This window comes from Gymnogyps californianus, chromosome 24, assembly GCF_018139145.2.
Source record: "Gymnogyps californianus isolate 813 chromosome 24, ASM1813914v2, whole genome shotgun sequence".
NCBI lineage: Eukaryota > Metazoa > Chordata > Aves > Accipitriformes > Cathartidae > Gymnogyps > Gymnogyps californianus.
In genome coordinates, this window is record NC_059494.1 from 954241 (window position 1) to 981060 (window position 26820).

The 26820-nt window shown below is 69.7% G+C and overlaps 4 protein-coding genes across 5 annotated transcripts; 1 reads left to right on the forward strand and 3 right to left on the reverse strand.

Moving 5' to 3' along the window:
• Positions 1 to 5410: 5410 nt before the first annotated feature.
• On the forward strand, positions 5411 to 15425 carry APC2 (APC regulator of WNT signaling pathway 2). Its single transcript, XM_050910775.1, has 16 exons — positions 5411 to 5551; positions 5666 to 5756; positions 5832 to 6000; positions 6076 to 6184; positions 6285 to 6398; positions 6990 to 7067; positions 7942 to 8034; positions 8120 to 8516; positions 8662 to 8757; positions 8908 to 9047; positions 9138 to 9215; positions 9307 to 9423; positions 9513 to 9727; positions 9815 to 10946; positions 11076 to 12590; positions 12679 to 15425. The coding sequence occupies exons 1-16, from the start codon at positions 5411 to 5413 to the stop codon at positions 15265 to 15267; spliced, it is 7074 nt and encodes a 2357-aa protein (XP_050766732.1). The 3' UTR covers positions 15268 to 15425.
• Positions 15426 to 17111: 1686 nt separating this feature from the next.
• On the reverse strand, positions 17112 to 18559 carry GZMM (granzyme M). Its single transcript, XM_050910776.1, has 4 exons — positions 18414 to 18559; positions 18126 to 18270; positions 17555 to 17809; positions 17112 to 17345 (listed from the first exon to the last, which is right to left on the reverse strand). Exons 1-4 carry the CDS (start codon positions 18506 to 18508, stop codon positions 17112 to 17114), a joined length of 729 nt encoding a protein of 242 aa, XP_050766733.1. The 5' UTR covers positions 18509 to 18559.
• A 1571-nt stretch (positions 18560 to 20130) lies between these two features.
• On the reverse strand, positions 20131 to 20582 carry C24H19orf25 (chromosome 24 C19orf25 homolog). Its single transcript, XM_050910602.1, has 2 exons — positions 20417 to 20582; positions 20131 to 20327 (listed from the first exon to the last, which is right to left on the reverse strand). Exons 1-2 carry the CDS (start codon positions 20562 to 20564, stop codon positions 20131 to 20133), a joined length of 345 nt encoding a protein of 114 aa, XP_050766559.1. The 5' UTR covers positions 20565 to 20582.
• Positions 20583 to 21571: 989 nt separating this feature from the next.
• REEP6 (receptor accessory protein 6) lies at positions 21572 to 26675 on the reverse strand. 2 transcript variants are annotated; one of them, XM_050910599.1, is made up of 6 exons: positions 26551 to 26675; positions 23606 to 23699; positions 23197 to 23335; positions 22696 to 22864; positions 22373 to 22440; positions 21572 to 21853 (listed from the first exon to the last, which is right to left on the reverse strand). In XM_050910599.1, exons 1-6 carry the CDS (start codon positions 26663 to 26665, stop codon positions 21836 to 21838), a joined length of 603 nt encoding a protein of 200 aa, XP_050766556.1. In that variant the 5' UTR covers positions 26666 to 26675; the 3' UTR covers positions 21572 to 21835. The 2 variants fall into 2 exon arrangements, with proteins under 2 accessions (XP_050766556.1, XP_050766557.1); XM_050910600.1 differs by lacking the exon at positions 22373 to 22440.
• Between the last annotated feature and the right edge of the window lie 145 nt (positions 26676 to 26820).

Genomic DNA, 26820 nt, shown 5'->3' on the forward strand with positions numbered 1-26820 from the left:
GGCGGGGGGGGGGGACACGGACAGGGCTGGGGGTCGCTCTGCCTGGTCGAGGCGGTGGGTGCACCCTCAGCCCGGCTCCTCTCCGCCGAGCCAGCCCCAGTGTTGCCCCGCACTCCCGGGGAGCTGCTGGGAGGGCGATGCCGGGAGGGCGATGCCAGGAGAGCCAGGACACCCCAGGCGGGAGGTGGGTGACGGTGGCCTTGGCATCCGTGGTGGCATGGCGCACGGCACAGGTCACGGGCAGAGCGGCAGGATCAGGCCCGGGGCTGGATCCGGCCCCGCGTTGTGTCCAGCCGGGCCCTGCTCGGTGCTCCTGGCTGAGGGGGGATCCGCCATGGGGGGGCTGATCGGCCGGGGGGTCCCGCTCGTCCCGCGGTGATGCCGGGCTCAGCCCTGCACCGCGCAGGGTGCGGCCGCCCCCGGGGCTGATCCCCCCCCGGACACGGTGACAGCGCCGGCCGGCTCGGGGGGGCGGGGGGGGGGGGCAGATTCGGCCCCAGGGCAGGGGGAAGGGGGCAGATCCTGGCGCTTTTGGGGGGGGGGGTTGGAAAAGAGACGGGGGGGGGGGATGGAGACCTGCAGGGGCAGCGCGGGGCCCCTTCCCCCCCTGCCCCGGCAGAGGCGCGGGGGGGGCGCGGGGGGCCCCGGCCGCGGCGCCGCTGGAAAATCCCGGCCGGGAGCGGCGGGGGGGGGGGGGCGGGGGCGGGATGCGGCTGCTCGGGGCCGCGCCGGCTCCTCGCCCAGCTCCGCAACGCCGCCGCCGCCGCCGGGGATGAGGTACGGCCGCACCTGCCCCCCGGCACCCCCCGGCACCCCCCGGCACCCCCCGACCACCCCCCGGCACCCCCCCGGCACCCCCGGCCACCCCCGGCATCCCGGGGGTCCCGGCGGCTCCGGCCGCTGCAGCCGCCGGGGATGGGGGGAACAAGGGAGGGGGGCGGGGGGCCCCCCCCGGGGCGGAGGGGGATCGGGGTGCGGTGCCGGGTTGCGGGGGGGCTGGATGCGGCCAGGGGGGCCCCCGATCTGCTCTCCCTTCCCCCCCCCCCCACGGCGGAGGGTGCCCCCGGCCCTGGCTGCGCTGAATCTGCCGTCATGCGGCGGGCGCGGCTCCATCCCGGGGGATCGGGGGGGATCGGGGGGATCGAGGGATCCGGGGGGGGTCGGGCAGCATTTAGCCCCCGCGTCCCGCATCCCCGGCCGCGGGGACAAAGGCCGGACAATGCCGGGGCTCTGGCGGGAGCCCCCGGGCGCGGGGGGCAGCACTGACTGTCCCCATCCCCATCCTCATCCTCATCCCCATCCCCATCCTGCGGGCAGGGCGATGGGGGGCAGCGGGGCCCGCGGCTGGGGGGTCTCCCCCCCGCCCCGGTGCGGGCTCGGCTCCCCGCGGAGCCCCTCCCGATGCTCCTCGCCCAAACCGCTCCCCCGGCGGGGCTGGCCCGGCTGAGCCCCGGACCTGCAGCCCCAAACCCGCACCCCACATCTGCCCCTCGAAAATCTCGGCCTCTAAACCAGCACCTCAACCCCACCCAGGGGTGAGGGATCCCATGGGTCCCAGTGCCATGTCCCCAGCCACCCTTGGATGCGGGGTGCGAGGTGGGTGCTGCCCTGGGCACGGGCTGGCGACGTTCCTGCCCTCCGGCCCCGGTGCCCGTTCCCACGGCCGCCCTGCCTGCGGGCTGGGGTGTGGGGCGGGCGGGGGGCTGGCCCTGGGGGTCCCTGCATGGGGGTGTCTCTGCTGGGGGCGCAGGGGACCCCAGTGCTCGCCCCACCGGGGCCCTGCCAGGGCTCCACGTTTATCCAAAGGCCGTGACGTGCATGTGCACGCGTGTGCATGCAGCATACGTGCGTGTGTGCATGCGTGTGCACGTGTGTGGGGGAGCCGCCGCTGTGCGGGGGCGTGGGAGGGACGTGGGTGCTGCAGGGGGTCGGATGCTGCGCGTGGGGAGGGAGCCGGTCCCGTGTGCCCCCACGTGTGCCCCCATGTATGTCCCTGTGTGTGCCCCCACATGTGCCCGTGCCACCCAGGAGCCGTGCAGGGGGGGCTGTGCGTGCGGGGCCGGCCTGGTGCTCCCTGGGGTGGGTTTGCTGTGGTCGGGGGTCCCCGGGGCCAGGTCGATCAGTGGGAGCTGGTGACAACACGCTGTTTGTTTAACGTCCCCGGGGGCTCTGGGAGCCGCAGCCGGTCGGGGGCTCAGATGTGGCTTCTGTCGGAGGCGGCTGCGCTCGGCTGATGCTGCAGTGCTGGGGCCGACCGTGGTCCCTGTCCCCATCCCCGTCCCCAGTGCTGCCACTGGGCTAGAGGGAGCTGAGGGGTGTGGGGAGCGTGGGGGGCGCGGGGTGCAGGGCTCCCCCAGCCCTGCCCTGCTCTGCCCAGGCCGAGGCGGCCCCGGCCAAGGTTGGCACGGTGTGGTGCGGTGCGGTGCGGTGGGCGGCGTGGTGCAGCAGCAGCGTGGTGCAAAAGGCCGATGCAGTGGGTTGGACGGTGCAGGGGAGGACAGGGCAGCGCGGTGAGCGGTGGGTGCCGTCGGCAGCACGGTGCAGCGGGCAGCGCGGGGGACGGTGCGGTGCGGTGGGCAGCGCAGATGCTGCTTCTCCACCCACTGATCTGCTGCAGCATCTGCCCCGCAGGGACCTTGCCGGACGGATCCAGGCCCCGCCAGCAGCCTCGGCCAGTCCCGGGGTGCCCTGAGCAGAGAGGGGCGGCTGTTGGGTGCGGGGGGAGCTGGGTCCCCAGGGCCCCGCACCATCGCATCCCCCCAGGGTGTGCCCACGGCAGCTCACGGCCCTGCCTGGCACCCAGCCCCGCACCGCAGAGCCCTCGGTGGGGGGACACGGGGTCCCGTGGGACAGTGACTGTCACGGTGCCAGAACGTGGGCTGCGGGAGCGTAGCTGCAACCTTGGCCCCCTCTTCCCGCAGCCCTGGCCCCCCTTTCCCGTTGTGTCTAGACGCTTCGCAAATGCAGGTGCCGGCGCGCCAGCCCCTCCCCGCTGGCTGCAGATCCCCAGCGCTGCTGTGGGCCGCTGCGCTCAGCGTCCCTGCCAGGGGACCCGGGGGGTCCGGAGCTCAGACTCCCCCCTCCATCAACCCCCAGCCCCCCCCCCAGGCTCCCCCGGCCAGGGCAGGAGAGGGGCAGGAGCTGGGGGGAGGCTGGTGGGGGGCTGGTGGTGTGGGGTGCCCCAGCCCTGCGGCTGCACTGACAGCCCAGCCCCCCCGGAGCTGGGGGGGGGGGGGGGGGGGGGTGGGGGGTGGGGGGTGGGGTGGGGGGTGGGTGTCCCACAGACTGGTGACTGCCCCACTGAGGGGCAGCCGCTGTCTGCCCCAGCAGCATCCCACCCCCTGCAAACCAAAGCTGTCACCGCAGAGCTGTGGGGATGGGGGTCCCGGGGGGGGAGGGAACAGCTTCGTGCCTCAGTTTCCCCGCCCCATGCAACAGGGCTGGTGCCGTGTACTGCCTGGGGTGTCCAGCAGCCGCATGTCCCAGCCCGTCCTGCCCTGCTGCAGCATGACACAGCGCTGTGGGGAGGGCGGCCGGAGCACCCCGGCATCGCGCGGGGCGGGGGCACCCCGTGGGCAGCCGTGGGGGAGGGGGCTCAAGCAGCACCCACCCCCAGCTGAGCCGGGGGTGAGTCCTGACGCTGAGCGGTTCGGTCGGCGCTGAGAGGTTTGGGGTGCCGGGGGCGGGTGGGGACGTGTAGGCGCGGGAGCCCCCGGCTTTCATCCTCACCCCGCTGTGTCCCGCAGTGCTGAACCCCCGCCTCGTGTCTGGTGGGTGCTCGGGAAGGGCCGCGGACCCACCTGCGCTGCCCCATCCGCTGTCGCCGTAGCAACGGGAGGCCGTGCTCAGCCCGCATCCTGCATCCCGCATCCCACATCCCGCATCCATCATCCTGCATCCCTCACCCATCCTCCCGCATCCCGTATCCTCCCTCCTGCATCCCTCATTTTCCATCCTGCATCCCAGAGCTGCAGCCCCTGCCCCGATCCTGCATCCCTCATCCCTCATCCCACCCCCCCATCCTTCCGCTGCCTCCCCCCCCTTGCTCCCCCACCCTCACCCCCTCGCGGCCCCGTGCCCAGCCCCCCCGGGGCTATTTCTCTCCCGGGGGGGGTTATTTGCCGCCTGGGCAGTGGTGGAGGGGGGGGATTTGCACCGTGGGGTCTTTGTCTCCCTCCGGAAGCGTGGCTGGCCCCGGTGTGGCATGGGCAGAGCTGGGCGGTGGGGAGGGGGAGGCACACCCTGCAGCGGGACCCAGGGCAGGGCAGCATGGGGGGGGGGGGTCCCCCCCAGCTGATGTGGGGTGCGGGGATGAGGGAGCAGTTTGGGGTGGGGGCCGGGATGGCTCCTGGGGTGGGAAGGACGTCGGTGGGGCCTTGGGGAGGGTGCTGGGTCCCACCGCTGCCTGGTGGGGCCTCTGTGATGGAGGGGGGGTGCTGGAGCCCCCCAAAGGGCTCGCGGAGGCAGAGGGATCCCAGGGCGTTTGGGAGCCGCCGCGGGGCAGCTCTGGGTGGGCAGGGACCCCGGCAGTGCCGGGGGAATCGATCTCTGCCGCTGCCCCCGGGCAGCCGCCGTCCCCGACCCCGCTGTGGTGGGGGGACAGGCCCGATCCTGCCCCAGCGCTGCGGGGGACGCGGGGAAGGGTGAGCAGGGGGGTGCAGTGGGGTGGGGAGAGAAGGGGACCCCTCCCCTCCGCTGTGCACACCCCCCCCCCATCTGTGCACACCCATTGCACGCACATGCACACGCGTGCACACACGTGGCGCTGATGAAGGCGGCGCGGGGCCGTCGCGCTCTCGGCCACCAGCCTGACCCGCTGGGGTGGTGACGAGGGGTCCCCGTCCCTGTCCCCCCCCCCCATGCCCGCGTGTGCCGGTGCCGCGTGTGCCTCCCCGGCAGGTGCGAGGGGCGGCCGTGGGCGCTGCGGCAAGGAGGAGGTTTGGGGTGCCGGGGCTGGCTGGGGGGGACAGGGGGGCTGGAGGGGCTGGGGGGGGACAGAGCGGGGCCGGGGGCGCTGACGGGGGGGCCGGAGCTGGCCCTGCTGCAGGAGGGAGCGAAGCGGGAGAGGGTTCAGAGGAGGAGAAGACAAAAGCGAGACAAAGGGGGAAGGGAGCGGAGGGCTGAGCTGCTGCGGAGGATGGAAATCAGGCAGGGGCTGGCAGGGGGCTGGGGGGGCCGGGGCTGCCTGCCTGCGGGGGGATGGGACCGGACACCCACCCCATGCTGGGGATGTCCCTCCTGGGAGGCTCTGGGGGGGGCACGGGTGGCGGGGGTCCCCCCCGGGCTGTGCTGCAGTCCCAGGCGGGTGGTGGGGTGCTGGGGGGCAGCGAGGGTGCTGTGGGGCAGGCTGCAGGAGCACCTTGGGGTGCTGCCCACCTCCGCCCCCCCGTAGGCGCTGGAGGAGGTGAAGATGTCCGGCTCCATCGCCTCGTACGACCAGCTGGTGCGGCAGGTGGAGGCGCTGAAGAAGGAGAACAGCCACCTCCGGCGGGAGCTGGAGGACAACTCCAACCACCTCTCCAAGCTGGAGAATGAGACCTCGGACATGAAGGTGAGGACACGCCGAGGCGGGGGTCACGGACCCCGTGCTGGGGCTGCGGGGAAGGGCAGACGGGGGTTTCCCTCCGCGTTGTCCCCTGCCCCGACGGCTCCGTCCCTGTTTTAGGAGGTCCTGAAGCACCTCCAGGGCAAGCTGGAGCAGGAGGCGCGGGTCATGGTGTCCTCGGGGCAGACAGAGGTGCTGGACCAGCTGAAAGGTGGGTGCCCAGGCAGGGTGGGGAGGGGGGGGGTCCCCGCCAAGCCCACCCTCACGCCACTGTCCCCGTCCCCAGCCCTGCAGATGGACATCACCAGCCTCTACAACCTCAAGTTCGCCCCGGAGGCGGCCGGAGCCGGGCGCAACACCGAGGACAGCCCACCGCCACCCGCGCCCCACCGGGACGGCACCGGGGACCTGGGCAGAGCCACCCTCCGGCTGCTGGAGGAGCTTGACCGGGAGAGGTGATGGCCGAGGGGGGATGCACAGGGCTGGGGGGGGCCGGGGGCCGCGCTGACGGGGCTCCCCCACCTCCCCAGATGCTTCCTGCTGGGTGAGATCGAGAAGGAGGAGAAGGAGAAGGTGTGGTACTACGCCCAGCTGCAGAGCCTGGCCACGCGCCTGGACGAGCTGCCCCACGTGGAGACGGTGAGTGGGGGTATCCTGGGACCCCCCCCGCCAGCTCCGGGGTGCGGGCAGGACCCTGCCCCCCTCATGCCATCTCCCTCCCTCTGCCCCCCCGCCCCAGTTCTCCATGCAGATGGATCTCATCCGGCAGCAGCTGGAGTTCGAGGCCCAGCACATCCGCTCGCTGATGGAGGAGCGCTTCGGGACGGCGGACGAGATGGTGCAGCGGGCGCAGGTCAGGGCGGGCGGGAGCCATCCCTTCCCCTCCTCGCACCTCCCGTCCTGCGCCCGGGGGGCTCCAGTTGCCCCGTCCCAACAGACTGGGCGCCCTTGCACCCAGCTCCACGCAGCCTTGCACCCAGTGCCATGCATCCTCACACCCAGCTCCGTGCACCCTCACACCCAGCCCCACGCACCCAGTACTGTGCATCCCTCACACTCAGCACCGTGCAACCTTGAACTGAGGTCTGTGCGCTCTTGCACCCAGCTCTTTGCACCCTCACACGCAGCACCTTGCACCCTTACACCCTTGCACCCAGCTCCTTGCACCCTCACACCCAGCTCCTTGCACCCTCGCACCCAGCTCCTTGCACCCTCACACGCAGCACCTTGCACCCTTGCACCAGCTCCTTGCACCCTTGCACCCAGCTCCATGCACGCTTGCATCACCTCTGTGCACCCTCACACCCAGCCCTGTGCACCCTGGCACATTGCACCCAGCTGCCCCCAGCCCCGCGCACCCTCATGCCTGGCTCTGGGGGTGCTGGGGGTCCCGGGGGTGGGGTGGGGGTCCCAGCCCTCGCTGACACCCACTCTGCCCCCACAGATCCGGGCATCCCGGCTGGAGCAGATCGACAAAGAGCTCATGGAGGCGCAGGACAAGGTGCAGCAGCCGGAGCCGCAGGTAGCGGGGAGGGGGCTGAGCCCGGCCGGGGCCAGGGGCCAGCGTCGGGGTGGGGGGGCCTGGGGAGGGTGGAGGAGGGGGCCAGGCGCAGCCCCCCCGCCATTGTCCCCGTCCTGTTCCAGTCGCCCGCCAGCGCGGCACAGCCAGGGCTTTGTGTGGCTCGGGCACCGTGAAATGGGCAGTTGCCATGGAGACGAGAAGTAGGCCATGGCGCGCAGCGGGCGGGCGGGCGCGATGGCTCCCGCAGCATCTGCCGGCCGCCGGAGCCGCCAGGGCGGGCACCCCACCATCGCCACCGCCCCGCCATCGTCTCTGGCCCCTCCATAAGCCCATGGCCGCTCTGTCACCCACGGCTGCTCCATCACCCACGGCCCCTCCATCATCCCAGCCCCTCCATCACCCACGGCTGCTCCATCACCCACAGCCGCTCCATCACCCATGGCCCCTCCATCACCCACAACCCCTCCATCACCCATGGCCTCTCCATCACCCACGGCCCCTCCATCATCTCCGGCCCCTCCATTGCCCCCTGCCATCGCTCCAGCCAGCCCCACATCCCGCACGGCCCCTCCGTTGCCAACCCACGCGAGCAGCTCTGCGGGCTCAGCCCCGGCACAGTCCGCGCTGCCTGCCCTGCTCGCCTCGCCCACGCTTTTCCTTTCGCGAGCCTGCTGCTGTGGCAGCCCCTGCCGATCAGCCCCGATTCCGCCTTAAAATACAAGCCTGGCGTTGACGAAAGCAACAATTGCAACGACTGGGAAACGCTGCCGAATTTAATGGCACCAGTGGGTTCCTGAAAAGTGGGGAGGGGTCGGGCGGGGGGGGGAGAGGACGGCGCATTGCAACCCACCCCCATCTGCCCCCTCCTCCGCAGCTCTGCGGGAAGGTGCCGGGCACAGAGGGGGACGGCAGCCTGGACCCCCCGACCCACCCCGAGGAGGGGGGCAGCAGCCTGGGCAGCAGCAAGGTGAGGAGCAGCCGCACCGGAGCCTGGCTGGGTTGGGGTGCGCAGGGCGGGCGGCCGTGCGTAACCCCAAGTCCCCCTCCCGCAGGTGGAGGTGGTCTTCTGGCTCCTGTCCATGCTGGCCACGCGGGACAAGGACGACATGTCCCGCACGCTGCTGGCCATGTCCAGCTCGCAGGAGAGCTGCTTGGCCATGCGCAAGTCGGGCTGCCTGCCCCTGCTCATCCAGATCTTACATGACTCGGATGGCGAACCGGGACCCCCCGAGAGCCCCGCCGGCGCCAAGGACGCCCGCATGCGTGCCAACGCCGCCCTCCACAACATCGTCTTCTCCCAGCCCGACGAGGGCCAGGCCAAGAAGGAGATGCGGGTGCTGCACGTGCTGGAGCAGATCCGCTCCTACTCGGAGACCTGCTGGGACTGGCTGCAGATGCAGAGCAGGGACGGGGGCAGAGGCCCCGAGGGCGGTGCGGGTACGGGGGCGAGCGGGGTGCTGGGGTGCGCGTGTGTGTACACACGTGCATGGTGGTGCACGTGGCTGTGAGCACCCGCGTGTGCCGGAGGTGGTGGGTGATGGGGCGGGGACCGTGGGTGCCAGACCTCGGGGCTGAGCCCCTCTTCTCCCCGCAGCGCCGGTGCCCATCGAGCCCCAGATCTGCCAGGCCACCTGCGCCATCATGAAGCTCTCCTTCGACGAGGAGTACCGGCGGGCCATGAACGAGCTGGGTGGGTGCAGGGTGGGGGCTCCATCCTGGTTGCACCGCAGCCGTCCCTGCCCACCCTGCTCCTCGGTGCAACAGCAGCAGCACTGGGGAAGGGGTGCCAGGGGCCGGGGGGGGGTCCTTTGCCCGAGTCATCCCCTCTCCCATCCCACAGGCGGGCTGCAGGCAGTGGCCGAGCTGCTGCAAGTGGACTACGAGATGCACAAGATGACGAGCGACCCCCTGAACCTGGCCCTGCGGCGCTACGCCGGGATGGCCCTCACCAACCTCACCTTCGGCGACGTGGTCAACAAGGTCGGGGGGGGGGGAGCTGGGGAGGCTGCGGGGTGGGGAGCGGGGGGGGGGGCTGTGGGGTCACCCTCACCGCCCTCGTCCTCCCCGCAGGCGACGCTGTGCTCCCGCCGGGGCTGCATGGAGGCCATCGTGGCTCAGCTGGGCTCCGACAGCGAGGAGCTGCACCAGGTGGGTGCTGGCGGCACGGGGGGCACCCCCGGGAAGGGGGACGGGCAGGGGGACGGTGCCCGCACCCACCCACCCCGCTCTGCCCTCCTAGGTGGTCTCCAGCATCCTGAGGAACCTCTCCTGGCGGGCTGACATCAACAGCAAGAAGGTGCTGCGGGAGGTGGGCAGCGTGACCGGGCTGACGCGCTGCGCCCTGCACGCCGGCAAGGTGAGCACCGGGGTGGGTGGCGGCGGGTGCCGGGGTGGCCGGCCAGGGGCTGATGGGGGGGGGTGTGTGTGTGTGTGTCCCCGGGACAGGAGTCCACGCTGAAGAGCGTTCTGAGCGCGCTGTGGAACCTGTCGGCGCACAGCACGGAGAACAAAGCTGCCATCTGCGGGGTGGAGGGAGCCCTGGGCTTCCTGGTGAGCACCCTCACCTACAAGTGCCAGAGCAACTCGCTGGCCATCATCGAGAGCGGCGGCGGCATCCTCAGGAACGTCTCCAGCCTCGTCGCCACGCGGGAGGACTACAGGTGAGGGTCGCCGCGGAGTGGGGACGGCGGCGGGGAGGGGGGGGTCAGGGACCGTCCTGATGGCCGGGGGTCCCCCCTGTCGCACAGGCAGGTGCTCCGGGACCACAACTGCCTGCAGACGCTGCTGCAGCACCTGCGCTCGCACAGCCTCACCATCGTCAGCAACGCCTGCGGCACGCTCTGGAACCTGTCCGCCCGCAGCCCCCGTGACCAGGAGCTGCTCTGGGACCTGGGGGCGGTCAGCATGCTGCGCAACCTCATCCACTCCAAGCACAAGATGATCGCCATGGGCAGCGCGGCCGCTCTCCGCAACCTGCTCACCAACCGGCCCCCCAAGTACAAGGATGCCGCCGTCGTCTCGCCGGGCTCCTGCATGCCCTCGCTCTACATGCGCAAGCAGAAGGCGCTGGAGGCCGAGCTGGATGCCAAGCACTTGGCCGAGACCTTCGACACCATGGAGAAGCAGAGCCTGAAGAGCCAGAGCGTGAAGAAGCCGACGCGGCACATGGAGAGCCTGGTGAAGGACTACGCCTCCGACTCCGGCTGCTTCGACGATGATGAGGTGCCCAACATCTCCACCGGCGTGGAGACGGCCAGTGCCTCCGTCCTCTCCATGTTCCTCAACTCGTCCTTCCTCCAGGGGCAGGCACTGCCCCGGGCACTGGCACAGAGGCGATGCCCGGAGCCGGAGAAGGACGGCAGCAGCAAGCCGGCCGAGCCCAAGAAGCTGCCGCTGCCAGAGGATGATGTCTCGCTGGCTGCCGAGAAGCTGGCCAACAAGATCTCCAGCACGGTGGCCAAGATCGACAAGCTGGTGGAGGACATCTCCACCATGCACACATCCTCCGATGACAGCTTCAGCCTCAGCTCGGAGGACCACTGCCTGGACTGGCAGTACGGCCCCGAGGAGGTGCACGAGGCGCGCGCCCAGTCCTGCTCGCCGTGCCGCCTCTCGGACGCCGGTGGCTTTGCCAAGCGGGAGAGCCTGAGCCGGGCGCACACGCTGCTGCGGCTGAAGACCGCCTACACCAGCCTGTCTAACGACAGCCTCAACAGCGGCAGCACCAGCGACGGCTACTGCACCAAGGAGCACATGAAGCCCTGCACCAGGGCCGCCTTCCTCGACTACCGGGATGAGCTGCAGCGCTACCAGAAGCGGCCGAGCCGGCTCGACCTCAAGAGCATCCTGGGCGGCAAGCTGGAGCGGGTTGAACCCCCCGCGCTCAAGGGCAAAGACCCGGCCGAGCTGGACAAGCCGGAGCAGCGAGATCTGCCTGAACGGGCCAAGAAGACGGTGACATTCCCCAGCCCCAAAGCGCTGGAGAAGGAGCCCGAGTGGAAGAAGGAGGCGGGCAGCAAGCTCTCCCCTGACCCCCAGGTCCGCACCATCAAACTCTCCCCGTCCTACCAGCACGTCCCCCTGCTCGAAAGCCTGGCCAAGAGCAGTGCGGCTGCCGGAGCCGGCCACCACCCCTCCCTCCTGGGCAGAAAGCAAGCCTGGCTCCCCCCCGCGCTGCTGCAGACAGCCGAGACCTTGAGCAAGATCCCGGAGAAGCTGCCTGCCCACCCACCGGCCACGGCGGAGCAGGAGTCGGTGCAGAAGTACTCGGTGGAGGACACCCCGATCTGCTTCTCCCGGTGCAGCTCCCTCTCCTCCCTCTCCTCGGCAGACAACGTGCTGGACGGGCAGAGCCACAGTGAGAACGACCTGGACAGTGACTCCTCCCTGGAGATCCTGGAGATGGAGGAAGGGGACGGGGAAGGCGAGGATGGGAGGCAGGAGAAGGAGAAGGCGGCGGATCCAGGTCCGGCCACGCTGGTGGGGATTTCTCAGCCCATCACCATCCCCTTCCCGAAGCGTGACAAGGTCTTCCTGCGGGAGTCGTCACCATCGCGCCAGGAGGACCTCACGCCCTCGAGCTCCTCGGAGAACTACATCCAGGAGACGCCACTGGTGATGAGCCGCTGCAGCTCCGTCAGCTCCCTGGGCAGCTTTGAGAGCCCTTCCATCGCCAGCTCCATCCAGAGCGACCCTTGCAGCGAGATGATCAGCGGCACCATCAGTCCCAGCGAGCTGCCCGACAGCCCCGGGCAGACCATGCCGCCCAGCCGCAGCAAGACACCCCTCTTCGAGCTGGGCTGCCAACCGGAGAAGGAGACCAGCCAGTTCAACATCCAGTGGGAGAACAACGTCAAGAAGTTCATGGAGATCACCGACTTCAAGGAGCGCTTCCAGCTGCCCCAGGACCTGGACTCCATGGTCTACTTCACGGTGGAGAAACCCAACGAGAACTTCTCCTGCGCCTCCAGCCTGAGCGCCCTGCCCCTCCACGAGCACTACGTCCAGAAGGACGTGGAGCTCAAGCTGATGCCCACCTTCCCGGAGAAGAACAGCCTGAATTTCGTGGCTCACGAGAAGCGGGAGGAGCGGCGGGAGGAGCGGTACCTGGAGGGCCGGCGGCGGGCCGACCGCCCCGAGCCCCCCTCCGATGACGACATTGAGATCCTGAAGGAGTGCATCAGCTCCGCCATGCCCTCCCGCTTCCGCAAGGTGAAGACCTCCCTGCTCTCCGGTCAGGTCCTGCACCCCCAGACGAAAAAGCCGGTGCACGTCCCTGTCTACATGCTGGTGCCAGCCCACGCGCACACCGGTGTCCCCAAGCACCTGCGTGCCACCGCCCGCGACCTCTTCAAGGACGACGACTCCTTCACCGACTCGGCTGACGGGACCCCCGTCAACTTCTCCAGTGCCGCCTCGCTGAGCGACGAGACCCTACGCTACCCGGCCGCCGAGGAGGCTGAGCACCCCCGCGGCCCGGGGACGGGGCGCTCGGCAGGGGTTCTGCCCGAGGGACACCGCGAGGCGGGCAGCGCCGGCACCGTCCCGGCCAGGAGAGCCGCCTCCGGCAGCTCGGCGCCCGCCCGGCTGAGCTCAGCCTGCAAGGGGAAAGCGGGGTCGAGCCGTGGCCAAGACGGGGAGGGGAAGCGAGGCCAGCCCCCCCGAAGAGCGGACCCAGCCTGGAGCTGGAGGTGGGGAGGAGCAATGGCCCCCCCGGGAAGAAGGATGCTCCCCGGGGGACGGGGTGGCCTTCCAGTCGCTGTGCCACACCACACCGACGGAGGAAGCCGTCTACTGCTTCTATGAGCAGGACTCGGACGAGCTGCCTGAGGCGGGCAGGGAGGCGTCCGGCAGCAGAGCCCAGCCCGGCCGGGCGCCCAGGAGGGAGCGCTGGGGCGGCTCCGTGCCCCGGAGGGAGCCTGAGCCCAGTCCCCGGCCGACGAAGGCGAAGCCGCAGAACAACCTCATCGCCGACGAGACGCCGCCGTGCTACTCCCTCAGCTCCTCCATGAGCTCCCTGAGCGATGCCAACCTCTCCGACGGCGAGGAGCGGGGCCAGCCCTGCGGCAAAGCCCCCCGGCCACGGTCGGCCACGGTGGTGGGGCAGGCGCAGGGGGGCTCCCCCAGCTCCCCCAGCCGCAACTCGGAGGACGACCTGCTGCAGAAGTGCATCGGCTCGGCCATGCCCAAGCGCCGGCGGCCCTCGGCTCGCCGGAGGATGGCGGAGCGCAAGCAGAAGCCGCCGGGTGCCGGCGGGAGGGAGCGGAAAGCGGAGGCAAGGCATCGCCCCGCCGAGGACACCGGCTCCGACCGGGGCTCAGACCTGGACAGCGTGGAGTGGCAAGCCATCCAGGAGGGTGCCAACTCCATCGTCACCTGGCTGCACCAAGCTGCTGCCTCCCTCTCGCAGGAGCCTTCCTCCGAGTCTGACTCCATCCTCTCCTTCGTGTCGGGGCTCTCCGTCGGGTCCACCCTGCAGCTCTCCCTGGGCAGGCAGGAGAAGAAGCGAGCCGGCAGTGTGGCCGGCCGGGATGCAGCGAGGAGGGAGCACAGCAAGAGCCGCCCAGAGAGGAAGGATGCGCCGGGTGCCCGTCCCGCTGGCCGCGGAAGCACCAGGACGGAGCGGAGCCCGGCATCCACCAAGCCGGTGCCGAACCTGCCCGTGGTCTTCCGCGGCAGGACCGTCATCTACATGCCCAGCCTGGCCAAGGACACCCCCAGCCCGCGGGCCACCCCGAAGAAAAGCCCTGCGGTGAAGCCCGAGGCACCGCCGGCCAAGAACCTCTCCCTGAGCCAGCAGCGCTCACGGAGCCTGCACCGGCTGGGCAAGCCCCCCGAAACCGGGGACCTGGCGTTGCCCAAGAGGAGCACGACGCCGCCCGCCCGCATCGGCAAGGGACCCCCCTCCTCCAGCTCCTCCCGCACCTCCACCCCCTCCCAGCACGCCCCCAAGAAGCTGCCGTCGCCCTCCCAGCTCGCCAAGCAGGGTCCCCCGGCCGCGGGCAAGGCGGGCGGCTCATCCTCCCTGCCAGGACCCCCAGCCAGAGCCCCAGCCCCCAAGTCCCCGGCCCCCAAGCACTCCAAGACTCAGAAGTCGCCCGTCCGCATCCCCTTCATGCAGAAGCCCAGCAGGAAGGTGCTGCCGGGCCGGGGGGCCATGCCGGTGCTGGAGGAGCAGGTGGAGGGCGGCAAGGCACGGGGCGGTGGGCCGGGGGGCGGCCGGCTTAACCTGGTGCGGATGTCATCTGCTCGTTCCAGCGGGAGCGACTCGGACCGCTCCGGCTTCCTGCGCCAGCTCACCTTCATCAAGGAATCCTCCAGCCTGCTGCTGCGGCACCGCACCGAGCTCTCCCCGGCGCAGCCGGCAGCCTCACTGCCTCGCCGCGCCTCTCCGCAGCGCAGCCGTGCCGCACTCCCGGCCGTCTTCCTCTGCTCCTCCCGCTGCGAGGAGCTCAAGGCGGCCAAGCCGGCAGCCCCCAGCCCGCGGCCCCTCATCCCCAGAGCCCAGCCCGGTGGCAAAGTCCCCGCGGGGGTCAAGCCGCCGCGGAGGACCAGCTCCGAGAGCCCGTCCCGGCTGCCGGTGAAGACCAGCATCCCCACACCCGAGCCCTTCAAGAGGTACTCATCCTCGCCCAACATCAGCGTGGCACGGAGGACGGGCAGCCCTTCCTCTGTCCTCTCCGCCCGCTCCGAGGCTTCGGCGCGGCGGCGGCAGACCGAGGCGGTACCCAGCGGGCAGCCGGCGAAGCCGCCGGTGGTGGTGATGAAGGGCACCTGGCGGAGGATTCGGGACGAAGACATCCCCCACATCCTCAAGAGCACGCTGCCCTCCTCCGCCCTGCCGCTGGCGGGCGCCGGCGAGGAGGAGCGCCCCGGCACCCCGGGTCCCAGGAAGACCAGTGACGCCGTGGTGCAGACCGAGGACTTCTCCACCGCCAAGACCAACTCCAGCACCTCTCCCACGCTGGAGAGCCGCGAGGGGCCCCCGCACGCCTGCACCACCTGCGACAGCGAAGCTCTGGCCCCCGCCAAGGCCACCCTGCCCATCTCCTTCGGCCACGAGGCGCCTGCCGGGACCTTCCCCGCCAGCCGGCACGGCTCCCCGAGCAGAGCCGCCCGCGTCACCCCCTTCAACTACGTCCCCAGCCCCATGGCGGTGACAGCGGTGGCCGACAAGGCGGTGGAGAAAATCCAGGCTTGAGCAGCTGCCGCGGATGAAGCCCCGGCGAGGGTCCCATGACACCCCCTGCCCCACGGGAGCTGGCCAGGACTGTGCTGGGGGGGGCGGCGACGCGGGACGGCTGGGGAGCAGCGAGTCACCCCAACCCGCTGCCTGCCTCGGCTGGGGTCTCGCTGTACTGGAGCATCGCAGTTCCCAGTGCCGGGGACTGGGCAGAGCCGGGGGGACCCGCTGGGTGCTGGGGCCGGGGCTGATGCCCCAACCTGGGGTGAGTCTCGGTGGCCATCTCCTCCCGCTGATGGACATTCTGGGACAAGCCGAGGGGGGGCCGTGTCCCCATGTCCCTCCATCCCACTCGCCCGCCTCAGGCAAAGGCTGAACCAGGGCCTGATCCTGCACGCCGGGAAGATGGCACAGCGTGCCCCAACGCCAGGTCTCTGCCGCATGCTTCAGCTTGTCTCGGCACCAACACCCGGCTCTGCCAGCAATCACAACTCATTTATTAACGAGGGGAAGGGAACGCACGGCTGGATCAACGCAGGGAGAGACTTCGTGGGGGGAGAGCACGTGGCTGCGGGGAGACGGGGGCCAGGACCCCCATTTGTGCTGCTGGAGGCTCCTAATTAAGGTGCACGGCTGATTGCTAATGGGTGACTCGCAGCCATGGTGCTTGCACTGGTTCAAGGCGGTGTCGGGTGGAAAAGGCGCGGGAGGAGCTGGGCAGGGGCTCACTGGTGGGCGGCCGGGGTCCCGACGGGCTCGTCCCGGGGGGCTGCTCACAGGGTCGTGTCACCAGGCTGGGGAGCTGCCCTGGGAGGGGACGGGGTGCTGAACTGGCACCGGGGTGCCCAACTCCCAAGGAAGGGTCTGGGGCCCCTCACCCCCATCCGCAGCCCCCAGCCTCCCACCCCTGGGGTAGAAGAGCCCCATCCCAGCTCGCAGCCAGGATCCCGGCGCGTCCCTGTGGGCCGTGGACACGAGTCCATCCAGGACTGGATTACGCCCACGAGCACGGGGGCTCCCAGCCCCAAAGCACCGGGGACGCCCCCGCTCCTGCTGCCAGCCGGCCCCGTGTGCCGAGACTGGGGTATGCGGGAAGCGCCTCGGCCCCAGGGAGTGGGACAGGCTGCCGAGGGACACCCCCCCCCCAATCCGGGTGCTCCCCAACCCCTCCGGGTGCTCCCCGACCCCTTGGGTGTCTCCCGGTCCTCCCACCCTATGGCTCACTGCCTGCTTTGGGTGGGGTGACCTATGGGCACATACCAGTGCCATGAGGGGGCTGCAGGGACAGACACGGGGCTATGGGGACATGTGCAGGGGACACAGGGGGCTGTGGGGACACAGCGAGGGGCTCTGGGGAGTTGCACCGGGGCCGTGGGGACGCGCAGCGGGGCCATAGGGGTAGGCACTGAGGCCAGGGAGACACCAGGGCTGTGGGGACACGCATAGGGTCCCCAGGGACGTGCACCGGGGTCGTGGGGATGCGCACACCCCGGTGCCCGCTGGAGACCTCGGCTCCGGCAGCGGCTGGGAGGCTGCAGCCAGCGGCCAGCACAGCGGGACCTGGGGCCGGGGCTGAAGAAAAGGGGGCAAAGTCCCCGGGGGCAGCATGTGTCCCCACTCCCCAGTGCCGTAACCGAGCGTAGGACGTGCCAGGAGGGCCAGCACCGCCCCACGCGCTCGGCTGCGGCCCCGGGTTCAAGCCCCACCGCCCAGCCCCACTCTCGCCCGTCTCTGCTCCACGCGTGCCCGTCGGCTTCAGCCCTCCTCTGCGGACAATCCGGCCGGGTTTCGCGGTGCCCTGCTTCCCCCCATCGCTGTATGTATGTACTAAGGATGTTATTTTACCGGGACTCTGGACAGTATTAAGAATTAAAAGCCAACCTGTGTAAATAGGAAGGGGTGGTCTGTCTGTCCCGCGTGCCGGGCAGGGGGGAGCTGCAGCCCCCCCGCAGCGTTTTCCGGATCCATTTCTTGTGCTTCACGGCCGAGGTGGCAACCGGCGGCTTCAAAGGGTCGGTGAGGTCCGGGCTGGTGAAGGACAGCACGCCGGCCACCGCCGCCCGCTTCCCGCACACCAAGGGGCCCCCGGAGTCACCCTGGGTGGAGGTGACAGTGGGGAGCAGACCCCAACCAGGGGCCAGGGACCCCGCCATGGCCGGAGGGGGCATCTCGCCTCTCTGCTCGGGGTGAGCATCCTCCCCGGAGTCCCCCACACGCGGGAATGGCGGCTCGGGGGGGGGGTACAGAGCTTTGCAGCCAGTTTGTCCCCTTGCAAAGCCCTTTGGCCGCCCCCCCAGCTCCTCACCTTGGAGGGCGCCGAGCCCCGGCGGTGTCCCTGGAAGCAGATCATGGTGGGGGTGATTTCGCCGTTCCAGAAGCGGCTGTTGTTGCACATCCGCGTGTCCAGCACCGTCACCTCCAGCTCCTGCAGCGTGGGCGAGAGCCGGCCGTGCCGCTGGGCCCCCCAGCCCGCCAGGCTGCATGCCGCCCCGGCCGCCGGCTCCCGCCCCAGCAGCCCGATGAGCCGCCGCGTCCTGCTCAGCTTCACTTTCCCCTCCAGCTGCGGGCAGGGCGACAGGCAGCGTCAGACCCCCGCCACGGCCCGGGGCTGGCAGGGAGCACCCCACTGCGGTGGGTGGGTGGCTAAAGGGGAGCACGGAGCCGGTGCAGCACCCGCGGGAGCGGGGAGATGTCACCGAGCTGTGAAAGTGCTCGGAGGTGAGAAGAGGAAATGTCACCCGGCCCCTCGCTGTGGCTGCACCGGCACGGCACGAACCCGCTTGGCCCCATCTCCGGCAGCGCTTCCTGGCACCGCCGGCAGTCACGCTCCTCCAGCCCCACGGCCGACCCTTCCCCGCAGCCGGCGCAAGCCCCACCTGGAGCAGGAGCAGGTCGTTTTCCATCGTCTTCTTGTTGTAGCCGGGGTGGGGACACGTCACCCGGATGGGGAAGGTCTGCGTGGCCGCCCCACGCTCCCGCAGGTTGTGCAGCCCCACCACCACCGTCCCGATGGCCCTCATCCTGCCCCGCAGCAGGAGCCGGCGTCGGTGGGAGCCCAGTACCGGCCACAGCCCAGTGCCGGCCACAGCCCAGTGCCAGCCACGCAGCGCCCCGCTGAGACCCCTGTCCCTGCGCTGGGCAGGATGCGGCCGCGCCGGACTCACCTCTGAGGGAAGCAGTGGGCAGCCGTCAGCACCCACCGCTCGTGCAGCAGCGCTCCCCCGCAGGCGTGAACCCCCCCAAACTGGATGGACACCATGTAGGGCCTGGAGTGGGGTTTGGCTTCACGTCCCCCGATGACCGACGCCTGGAGCCAGCCCCGCGCTGCCGGGGAGAGGAAAGCCTGTCCCGGTCCTGCCGCCACCGGTCGGCTGTCCCACCAAAAGGGAAAGGCCGAGGGTCCCCAACCAGCACCCCCCTGTTCCCCCAGCGCATCCAGTAACTCCATCCCTGCAAGCTGGCTGCCACCCGCCTCGACCAGTGATGCCAAGACCCCACCAGCCGCCCCTGACCCACCGCCCCGGCGCTCACCCGGCCCGGCCGAAGGGAGGGTGAGCAGCAGCAGCAGCAGCAGCCGCCCCAGGCTGCCCCTCGCCCCCATCCCTCGCCCGCCGCGGGGTGCCAGCGCCCGCCCGCTCCGCATCCCTCTCCGCATCCCTCTGCGGCGGCGAGACGACGCTGCCGCGCTCCGCGCCGAGCCAGGGCGGCGGCAGAGGAGGTCCCAGGTCCCGTGTGAAAGCGGTGCGGGGTGGCAGCGGGTGACAGACCCCCGCGACGGGGGGCAGGAAGGGGAAGAGGCACCCACAGGGTAACGCCTGCAGGGGTGGAAAACCACCCACAGCGACCCCGCCGCTCCCTGGGGTTTTACTTTGACTTTACCCTCTGCTCGCCAAGCGAAGCGGGGGCGTGCGGACAGAAAGTCGCATCTTCAGTTCTCCGAGAAAGGTTTTTAATGAGATTTGTGACAATCCCCAGCGGCGTTCCCACCACCTTTATTAGCAGTACAGGACAACTCTGCTCCCGCCACCACCGCTGCAGGGCCATGGGCCCCGGCCCCCGAACAGGCGGCAAAACCGGACCCCGGCCACCGAACAGGCGGCAAAACCGGACCCCGGCCACCCCGGGTCCCTCAGCTCTTCGCTTTGGAGGATGCGGCAGGCCTGGCTTTGCTTGCTGCCGAGCGGGATATTCTCAGGCTGTCCACGAGCCTGTCAAAGAAGAACTCGGTCTGGTACTCCAGCTCAAGGAGGTGCCGCAGGAAGGCAGGCACCTCGGCTTTCTTCACGCCCACGTACACGGGGATCATCTTGGTCCCGTGGCGGTGGATGATGTGACAGAGGTTCCACTGGGAAACACGCTGGCACCACGGGTCGCCCAGGGAATTGGCAGAGAGGAGGAGGATGGCCACCCGGCTGGCCTCGATGACCTTGATGGCGGTCAGGACGACGGACGTGCCGGCCACTTGGTCCTGGTGCTCTGCGTAGCCCCGAAAACCCTCTTTCTTCAAGCGCTCCGAGATGCGGGAGGCGATGTGGTCGTCCTCGGGGCAGTACCAGATGGAAAAGTCGTAGGTGAAGCCGCGGCGCGAGGGCGCAGACGACATGCCACCCACCGGGGACAAGGGCGACGAGTTCACGGACAGCAGGGACCAAACGCGGGGGCCGAGCCTCTCCTCCCGCACCGGGAACCTGCCGCCGTGCCCGGACAGCCCCTCCCCGGCACGGGCAGCAGGTCCCGCCGCTCCCCGGAGAAAGGTCAAGGCAGCCAAGGTGGCACAGCCCCCGCCCTCTCGTACGCCGGTGAGGTGCCGGCGAGCCGCGGTAATGCCGGATCCTCCCGTAAATCAAACGCAAACGGTTCTACCCCCGGTTCGGGCAGGCCTCAGAAAGCTTTCTGCCTCATTTCCGAAATGCCGCGCTCCAGCGCCGCTCCCGCCCGCCGCAGCTCCTCGCGCCGCTCCCGCAGCCGCTCCCGGGACTCCTGCAGCCGCTGATTCATCTCCACGTAGGAACGGCTCTGCCGGTACAGCCGCTCCCTCTCCTCCGCGGCGGCCTCCTGCCTGGTGGGGCCGGGGGAGCCTGGGGGGGGGCAGAGCCGGGGGGGGGCTCAGCGGGGACTGGTGGAGGGTCCCCCCGCTGCTCTCTCTCCCCCCCGACCCGGGGCTCACCTGGGGAGGGGCGGTGGTCCCGGCGGGGCTCCGCGGGGAGGAGGAAGACGGGGTCGGCCGGGTGGGTGCCCCGCACGTCGGCCAGGATCTGCTCCACGCTGGGGGGCTCAGGGCGGGTGGGCAGCACCCGCTTGGCCTTGGAGCTCATCACGGGGCGGCCTCATGCGCCGGGCTGGGGGGGGGAGCGGGATGAGGGGGCTGCGCTGCCCCCACTCCAGCTGCCAGACAGACAGACAGACTCCCCCCACGCTGCCCTTCGGACAGACACACAGACCTCCCCCCTCCCTGTCCTCCCCCCCAGAGAGGCAGATCCCCCTCACTGCCTCCCCCGGACAGACAGACAGACCCCTTCCCCGTGCTCCCCCCCCCGAACGACCCCCATCACTGCCTCCCCCGGACAGACAGACAGACCCCTTCCCTGTGCCACACCCCCCCCCCGACCGACCTCCATCACTGCCTCCCCCGGACAGACAGACAGACAGACCCCCTCGCTGCCCCAGGACAGACAGCGGCCCCTCATTGCCTGGTAGACAGACAGACCGACCGACCGAACTCCCCCTCCCTGCCCCAGGACGGACAGACCCCCCTCCTTGCGCTCCCCCCCGCAGACAGACAGACACCCCCCCAACACCCCGCCCCGGGGACAGACAGACAGATGCGCCCCGCCCTCCTCGGGACAGACAGAAACACACACACCCCCCCAGGACAGACAGACAAAGCCCCCACCCCCTCGGGACAGACAGACCGGCCCCTCCGCCGCCCGTCACTCCAGACAGACAGACCGACATCCCCCCCCCGCCACGCTCCTCACCCGCCGCCCTCCTCCCGGCCACCGTAGCGCCACCGCCCCTCCCCGCTACCTCACTTCCGCCGCACCCCCCGAGTCACGTCATTTCCCCACCGCCCCCCCACACACACACACCGCGGCCCCACCCTCTCTCTTAAAGGCGCCGCCCGCCCCTCGCTCTTAAAGGAGCCGCGCGGTATCACGGCGGCCCCGCAGCCCACAGGGAATACAGGGGAGAGGCGGTTCGCGGAGTACCGGGGGGGTCCCGGGGGGTTTATTGGGGGAAGCAGCGGTGGGGCCTGGGTCTGGGCCTGGGCCCCGCTCGGCCGGGCCCGGCCGAGCGGGGCCCAGGCCCAGGCCCAGGCCCAGGCCCAGGCCTAGGCCTAGGGAGACCCAGGATCCAGGCTGAACATGACTCACGCCCAGGCCTGGCCTTGAGGGACTGAGGACCCAGGCCCAGGCCCAGGCCTGGCCTTGTGGGACCAAGGACCCAGGCCTAGGCCTGGCTTAGAGGGACCTGGGACCCAGGCCAAGTGGGACCCAAGCCTAGGCCCAGGCCTGGGGTCGTGGTGCCGGTACCGGGGGCACCGGAGGCCCCTCTCACTTGCTCTTCTCCGCTTCCTGGGCCAGGTTCAGGGCTGCTCTGGAGGCTGCGGGAGACACGGGGATGGCGTTAGGCCCCGTCGCCCCAGCAGTGGTCACCCAGCTGGTGGCATGGGGATGAGCCCATCCCGGCCATGCATCGCCATCCCGTTCCCTCCCTCTCCCGCTGCAGTGCAGCTCCTGCCCTCCCCCGGGGCTGGCGGGCAGCTGCCTGCCCTGCCTGCACCCATAGGGTGGGGCTTCAAACAGGAGCCCCAAGTTGACACCAGGGCTGAGGAACACACAGACACGGCGGGGCCGAGGGAGGGAGGACGCACGCCTTGGGGGTCTGGCTACGGAGAAGCCGGAGGGAAAGCGCCTGCTCTACCCACGCCAAGGGAGAAAGGGACGCTCGCGCGTGAGCCACGCCAGCGTCTGCAAGAGCAGGAGCTCGGTTTGGCCGGCGCCAAGGTGGCCGCAGCCATCCGCAGGATCCGGCCAAGCGGCTGGCGGCAGCGGCGGGGCGATTGGCGCGGAACGGCCCCTTCTCCCTTCAGCGGCAGCGGGAACCGCGGCTCTGTACATACAGACAAGCTGAGCTGCGGTGCCACCTCGGCCGCCAGCCGGGCTCTGCTGCTGACCAGAGTCTGCAGGACTGGACCGCGAGGCGCAAAGAGAAGAGAGAGAATTACAGAGAGGGGAGAGCGAGCCCCTCGCTCGGCTCCTGCCACCACGGGGGGGGACGGGGCTGCGGCTGCGAGAGCACGTCCCACCGTCACGGAGAGACGGCCGCTTGCCAGTAACTAAAATGAGAGCTGCCCGCGTCCCAGCGGAGCCAGGCCATGCTCCGGGGAAAACCGCCTGCCACAGACACGGAGCAGGACGGTGAGGACCGGGGGACCCGCGTTACCTTCTCGGGTGACGGTGGAAGCCGCGTCCAGGGCTTTGGTGCTGAGGTTGCCCAGCACGTTGTCCACAGTCTGGTGGTGCCTGAGGAAGCAGGGCCGGATGACGTTCTGGTAGAGCACCTGCGACCCGTTCCAGGACACGGGGGCCATGCACCACACCAGGAACAGGCACTGCGGGGAGGAGAGACGCTCCAGAGCTGGAAGATGGCAGGGCAGGCAGCGGCCGAGCGAGGCAGGCCCCAGAAGCGGGGGCAGTGATGGGGCAGCAGCTGAGCTGCTCCCGTCCCCCCCAGCCTGGCCCAAAGGCAGCTTCCCAAGGCTGGAGCTCGCTGGAGATACCAGGACCTCAGCTGACTGCGGGGAGCTCCGCGCCGGACTGCGGCCCCACCACGGCCACCACCACTGCCCTGCTAACGGGGCAGAGCCCACCACGCTTGGTTCCTCCAAGTTCAGCCATCGGGCGAGAGGACCCTGGCCCCGGCAGCCCCCAGCAAAGCCGTTACCTTCCCAGCGTAGTAGAAGGGGAACCAGTAGAGGAAGATGTCGGAGAAGAACTCGGCTACGCTGAAGACGCCGTACACCACCCAGTACGTCAGCCACGTGGTGTCGTCCTCCTTGCTGGAGCTCTCGATGGCTTTGATGCTGCGGCAGGGGAGGGGAAGGGCACTGCTGCTGCAGCCCTGCTGCCAGGGCGGGCATCTCCTTCCCAAGTCCTCCAAACCCTGGAGCAAACCCGCCTACTGGGTGCTGCTGCCCCAAGCTGGGACCGTGCCAGGTCCCAGCGTTTTCAGGAAGGTCTCAAGAGCTTCCCAACCATAACTGCCTGTTCATTTACCACGGAGACCCTCAGCTAAGGGCAGGGAATGCTCTCCAGACGCTGCAGGGAGGCTGGGCTGGGACACTGGTACTTACGAGACGTACGCGGGGTAGGCGAAGCCGATGAGGTTGCAGAGCAGCGAGGCGCCATAGCCGAACACGAGGTACAGCCCCAGGAAGGCCGCAGAGCCTGTCGGGGGGGGGACAGAAAGGACGGTCACATACCTGCCGACACAGAGACGGCGAGGAGAGACCCCGGCTCAGCCTGCTGAGCAGGTTTCTCATCCCAGTAGCGAGAAGAGGCGCATGCCGGGACCCTCCAGCTGGGAATAATGACCGCCCCCAATTAATTCCAGTACGACCCTCTGCACACTAGACCACTGAGGTGCTCGACACGCCGCTTGCACAGCCGCACTGAGCCACGGCACGTGGCAGAGTCTGTCGTGGAGTGCAGGCACTCGCTCATCCCTGAGGGAGCCACGACCTGGTCCTGTCACCGTTTGTCCCCTCCAAGGCCTGGAAGGGACTTACCACAACAAACTTGCAGCGCTTTTGACCCATCGCCAGCCCGGACCCGGGCCAAGGCTGCAGAGACATTGGAAGCGGAGACTTTAACAAACACCTACAGTCCAAAGTCAAGGCACCGGGCTTCTCCTCCGCGCACGGGGCTCGGAGCCACTTGGCATTTTGATAACGACTGTTCAAGGACAAGCCTTGCTACCGGAGCCAAGCGCCCAGGAGCAGCCTTGCTGCCAGAGCCTGCGCCTGCTTTCTGCTCCCTGTACACATCTCCTGCACGTGCTTGTGCTGAGCAGCCACCGTTCATTGTGGATTCAGCCCCCTGAGAACCAGCAATCAAATCCCACTTCCTTATTATTAAATTAAATCATTAAAATTAAATGTAAGCCAAGGCTTTAGTTGTTTGGAGCCTGCCCAGCCCTCAGACGCTTACAGGAGGCAGGATCAGCGGAGTTGGGAGAGCCAGCGGACGGGGGAAGCCAGGGCAAGGAGCCCTTGCTGCCAAAACCATGACCACAGCGAAGAGCCCTCACTCACACGTGGGGTCAGGGGGCCTGGAGATGCCGGCACCCAGCAGCTCCCTCCCAACCTGCCCGAGGCAGCCGAAACACAGACCCCGAAGGGGCAGAGGGCAGGAAAGCAGCCTGGGGACACGCAGAGCCAGAGTCCAGGGCGTTTACTGCATACAAACTCGTCCATCAACGTAAGCGCCTTGCCCTGCAGCGGGCAGGAAAGCCAGGACTTAACCTGTCTGTGCCGGTGAATTAGAGGAAAGCCCTTGCTTGGGCTCAGAGGACGGATTATCCCCGCTCTGCTCACGGCAGCATTTCTGCGCCTTGCTCTGGCCCCCAGTGCGGGGCAGCCGCGGCTCCAGGCACAAATGGGGCTGCGGGTCTTTCCCAGGAGACGGGCAGGAGCAACGCAGCTTTGGAGCAATCGCAAACCTCCCTTCAAGGAAAACTAACAGGCAGGTTCAGGCAGCGCTGGGTTTCATTCCCCCAAGAGCCTTAGAAGGGATTTCACGGGCTAAGTTTAGCCCCCAGAGAAATTTATGTAACAGCTAAAAAGCAAGTGAAAGGCTTCACTTACGAAGAAGAGCTGCTGAGGGGGATGGCCGGAGCCGTCCCACGGTGCCTGTCCCGGCAAGGAGGGCGAGCAGCCGGTGTGACAGCCAGCCCGGCCAGCCCCGTGCCTTGGGAAGGGGACACCATCGTCCTCCGGGATGATTTTTACCCAGCCAAAGCCACCGCATGGCTGACCTGGCTGTGCTGCCCAGAGGCCGGGCAAGATGGGCTCCAAACTGCAGCCCATGGGTCGCTACTGGCTCCAGAGATGCAGAACCGACCTTGCTGGGTTCAAACACAAATTCGGAATTGCTCCAGAGCCAGGGGAGGGAGAAATCGGGTATTTTTAGTTTAGCAGCAGCTTCTCCTTTCCAGGACAGGGACTGAGCACACGGGACCATCACTCTTTGGTGGAAGCGGTGCCTCCGCTCTTCCCCTACCCCTAAAAGTCCATCACACCCGAGCACGACCAAAGCCCCGGGACCGTTTTGCTCGGAAGACGCCCAACCACCACACACCGCATCCAAACACAACCTGCTCGCAGCGGCACGTGCCCGTTCACGGACCCCTTTCCCCCCGGGAGCGGGGAAACAAGCCCTGCAGCAGGTAAAGGGCCAGGAAATTGCACCGGGAGCTGAAAGGCAGGGGAAGGGCCCGGCGGGATGCGGGCAACCGGGAAACCCCGAGCCCCTCCTGAGAGGTTTTATATAAAATACCGAATCGGAGAACGCGGATGGGCAAGTCGTAAATTGGCAGAGCGCGGCACGGGGCCGAGGGTCAGAGCCGCAGCGAGGAGAGGGGTCACGTCATGCCAGGAGGACGCTCCCCGGGGAGATGCCAGCTGGTTTCTCATTAATGAGCAAACAGGATCTGGTTAACAGCCGGACCTCTGCCCTCCCGCCGGGGAGGGAGGCGAGTCCCGCGGGACGAGCGGGACACGGCGACGGGCGCCCCTGTCCCCAAAACCCGGTCTGACCCACCGCAATTTGGGGGCTCACCCGTCAGGGAGCGGGGACCCCCCCCTCCGTCAGGGCCAGGCTTCTCAGGGGTCTTGAGGGTCCGGCTGAGACCTCCGACGCGCAGACCCCGTGGGTTTCAGGGTTCACTTCCCCTCAGGACGGGGTGCGGGATTTCACGCCTGCCGAAGGCGAGGACGGACGGCGCGGCCGCCCCCCTGGCCCCCATCCCAGCGCGGCCCCGCTCCGCCAGAACACCCAGCAGCCCCAAAACGGGGGCCCTGCCTGCCCTGCCCGTGCCCTGCCTGCCCCTGCCCCCCCGCAGAGCCCAGAGGCACGGTGAGGGGCTGCCAGGGTGCCCAAGGAAAGATGAGGGCGCCCTCGGAGAACCCCCCCCCCCAAACGGGACGGGCAGGAAGGGAGCGGGCAGCGTAACCCGGGAGCGGGGCCGGGGGAGGGCGGGGGGGGGGGTGTCCCGGGGGACCGGGGATGCCGGTCGCACCTGTGGCCAGGTAGAGCCGCCGGACGCCGGTGCGGGCCTCCAGGCGACCCAGCAGGTCACCGAGTGGCCCGGGGCGATCGAGGAAGCGCTGCAGGCGCTGCGGCACCGTGCCCATGGCTGCGGCGGCGGCGGCGGCGGCGGCCCCGGTCCGACCCCCCCCGGCCCCCCGCCGTCCCGGGCCAATGCGGCGGCGGGCGGGGCCGGGAGGGACGGGGCGGGGCCGGGAGGGACTGGGCGGGGCGGGAGGGACTGGGCGGGGCCGGGAGGGGC

Coding starts and splice junctions, on each gene's coding strand:
- APC2 (XM_050910775.1), top strand. CDS start 5,411: ATGTCCGGCTCCATCGCCTCGTACGACCAGCTGGTGCGGCAGGTGGAG. Junction 7,068..7,941: donor TGCAGCAGCCGGAGCCGCAG/GTAGCGGGGAGG, acceptor CCTCCTCCGCAG/CTCTGCGGGAAGGTGCCGGG. Junction 8,517..8,661: donor CGGTGCGGGTACGGGGGCGA/GCGGGGTGCTGG, acceptor TTCTCCCCGCAG/CGCCGGTGCCCATCGAGCCC.
- GZMM (XM_050910776.1), bottom strand. CDS start 18,508: ATGGTGTCCATCCAGTTTGGGGGGGTTCACGCCTGCGGGGGAGCGCTG. Junction 17,810..18,125: donor ACGACCTGCTCCTGCTCCAG/GTGGGGCTTGCG, acceptor CCCTGCCCGCAG/CTGGAGGGGAAAGTGAAGCT. Junction 17,346..17,554: donor GGGGCTCGGCGCCCTCCAAG/GTGAGGAGCTGG, acceptor ACCTCCACCCAG/GGTGACTCCGGGGGCCCCTT.
- C24H19orf25 (XM_050910602.1), bottom strand. CDS start 20,564: ATGAGCTCCAAGGCCAAGCGGGTGCTGCCCACCCGCCCTGAGCCCCCC. Junction 20,328..20,416: donor GGACCACCGCCCCTCCCCAG/GTGAGCCCCGGG, acceptor GCCCCCCCCCAG/GCTCCCCCGGCCCCACCAGG.
- REEP6 (XM_050910599.1), bottom strand. CDS start 26,665: ATGGGCACGGTGCCGCAGCGCCTGCAGCGCTTCCTCGATCGCCCCGGG. Junction 23,700..26,550: donor GCGGCTCTACCTGGCCACAG/GTGCGACCGGCA, acceptor CCCCCCCGACAG/GCTCTGCGGCCTTCCTGGGG. Junction 23,336..23,605: donor GCCTACCCCGCGTACGTCTC/GTAAGTACCAGT, acceptor CCCCTGCCGCAG/CATCAAAGCCATCGAGAGCT.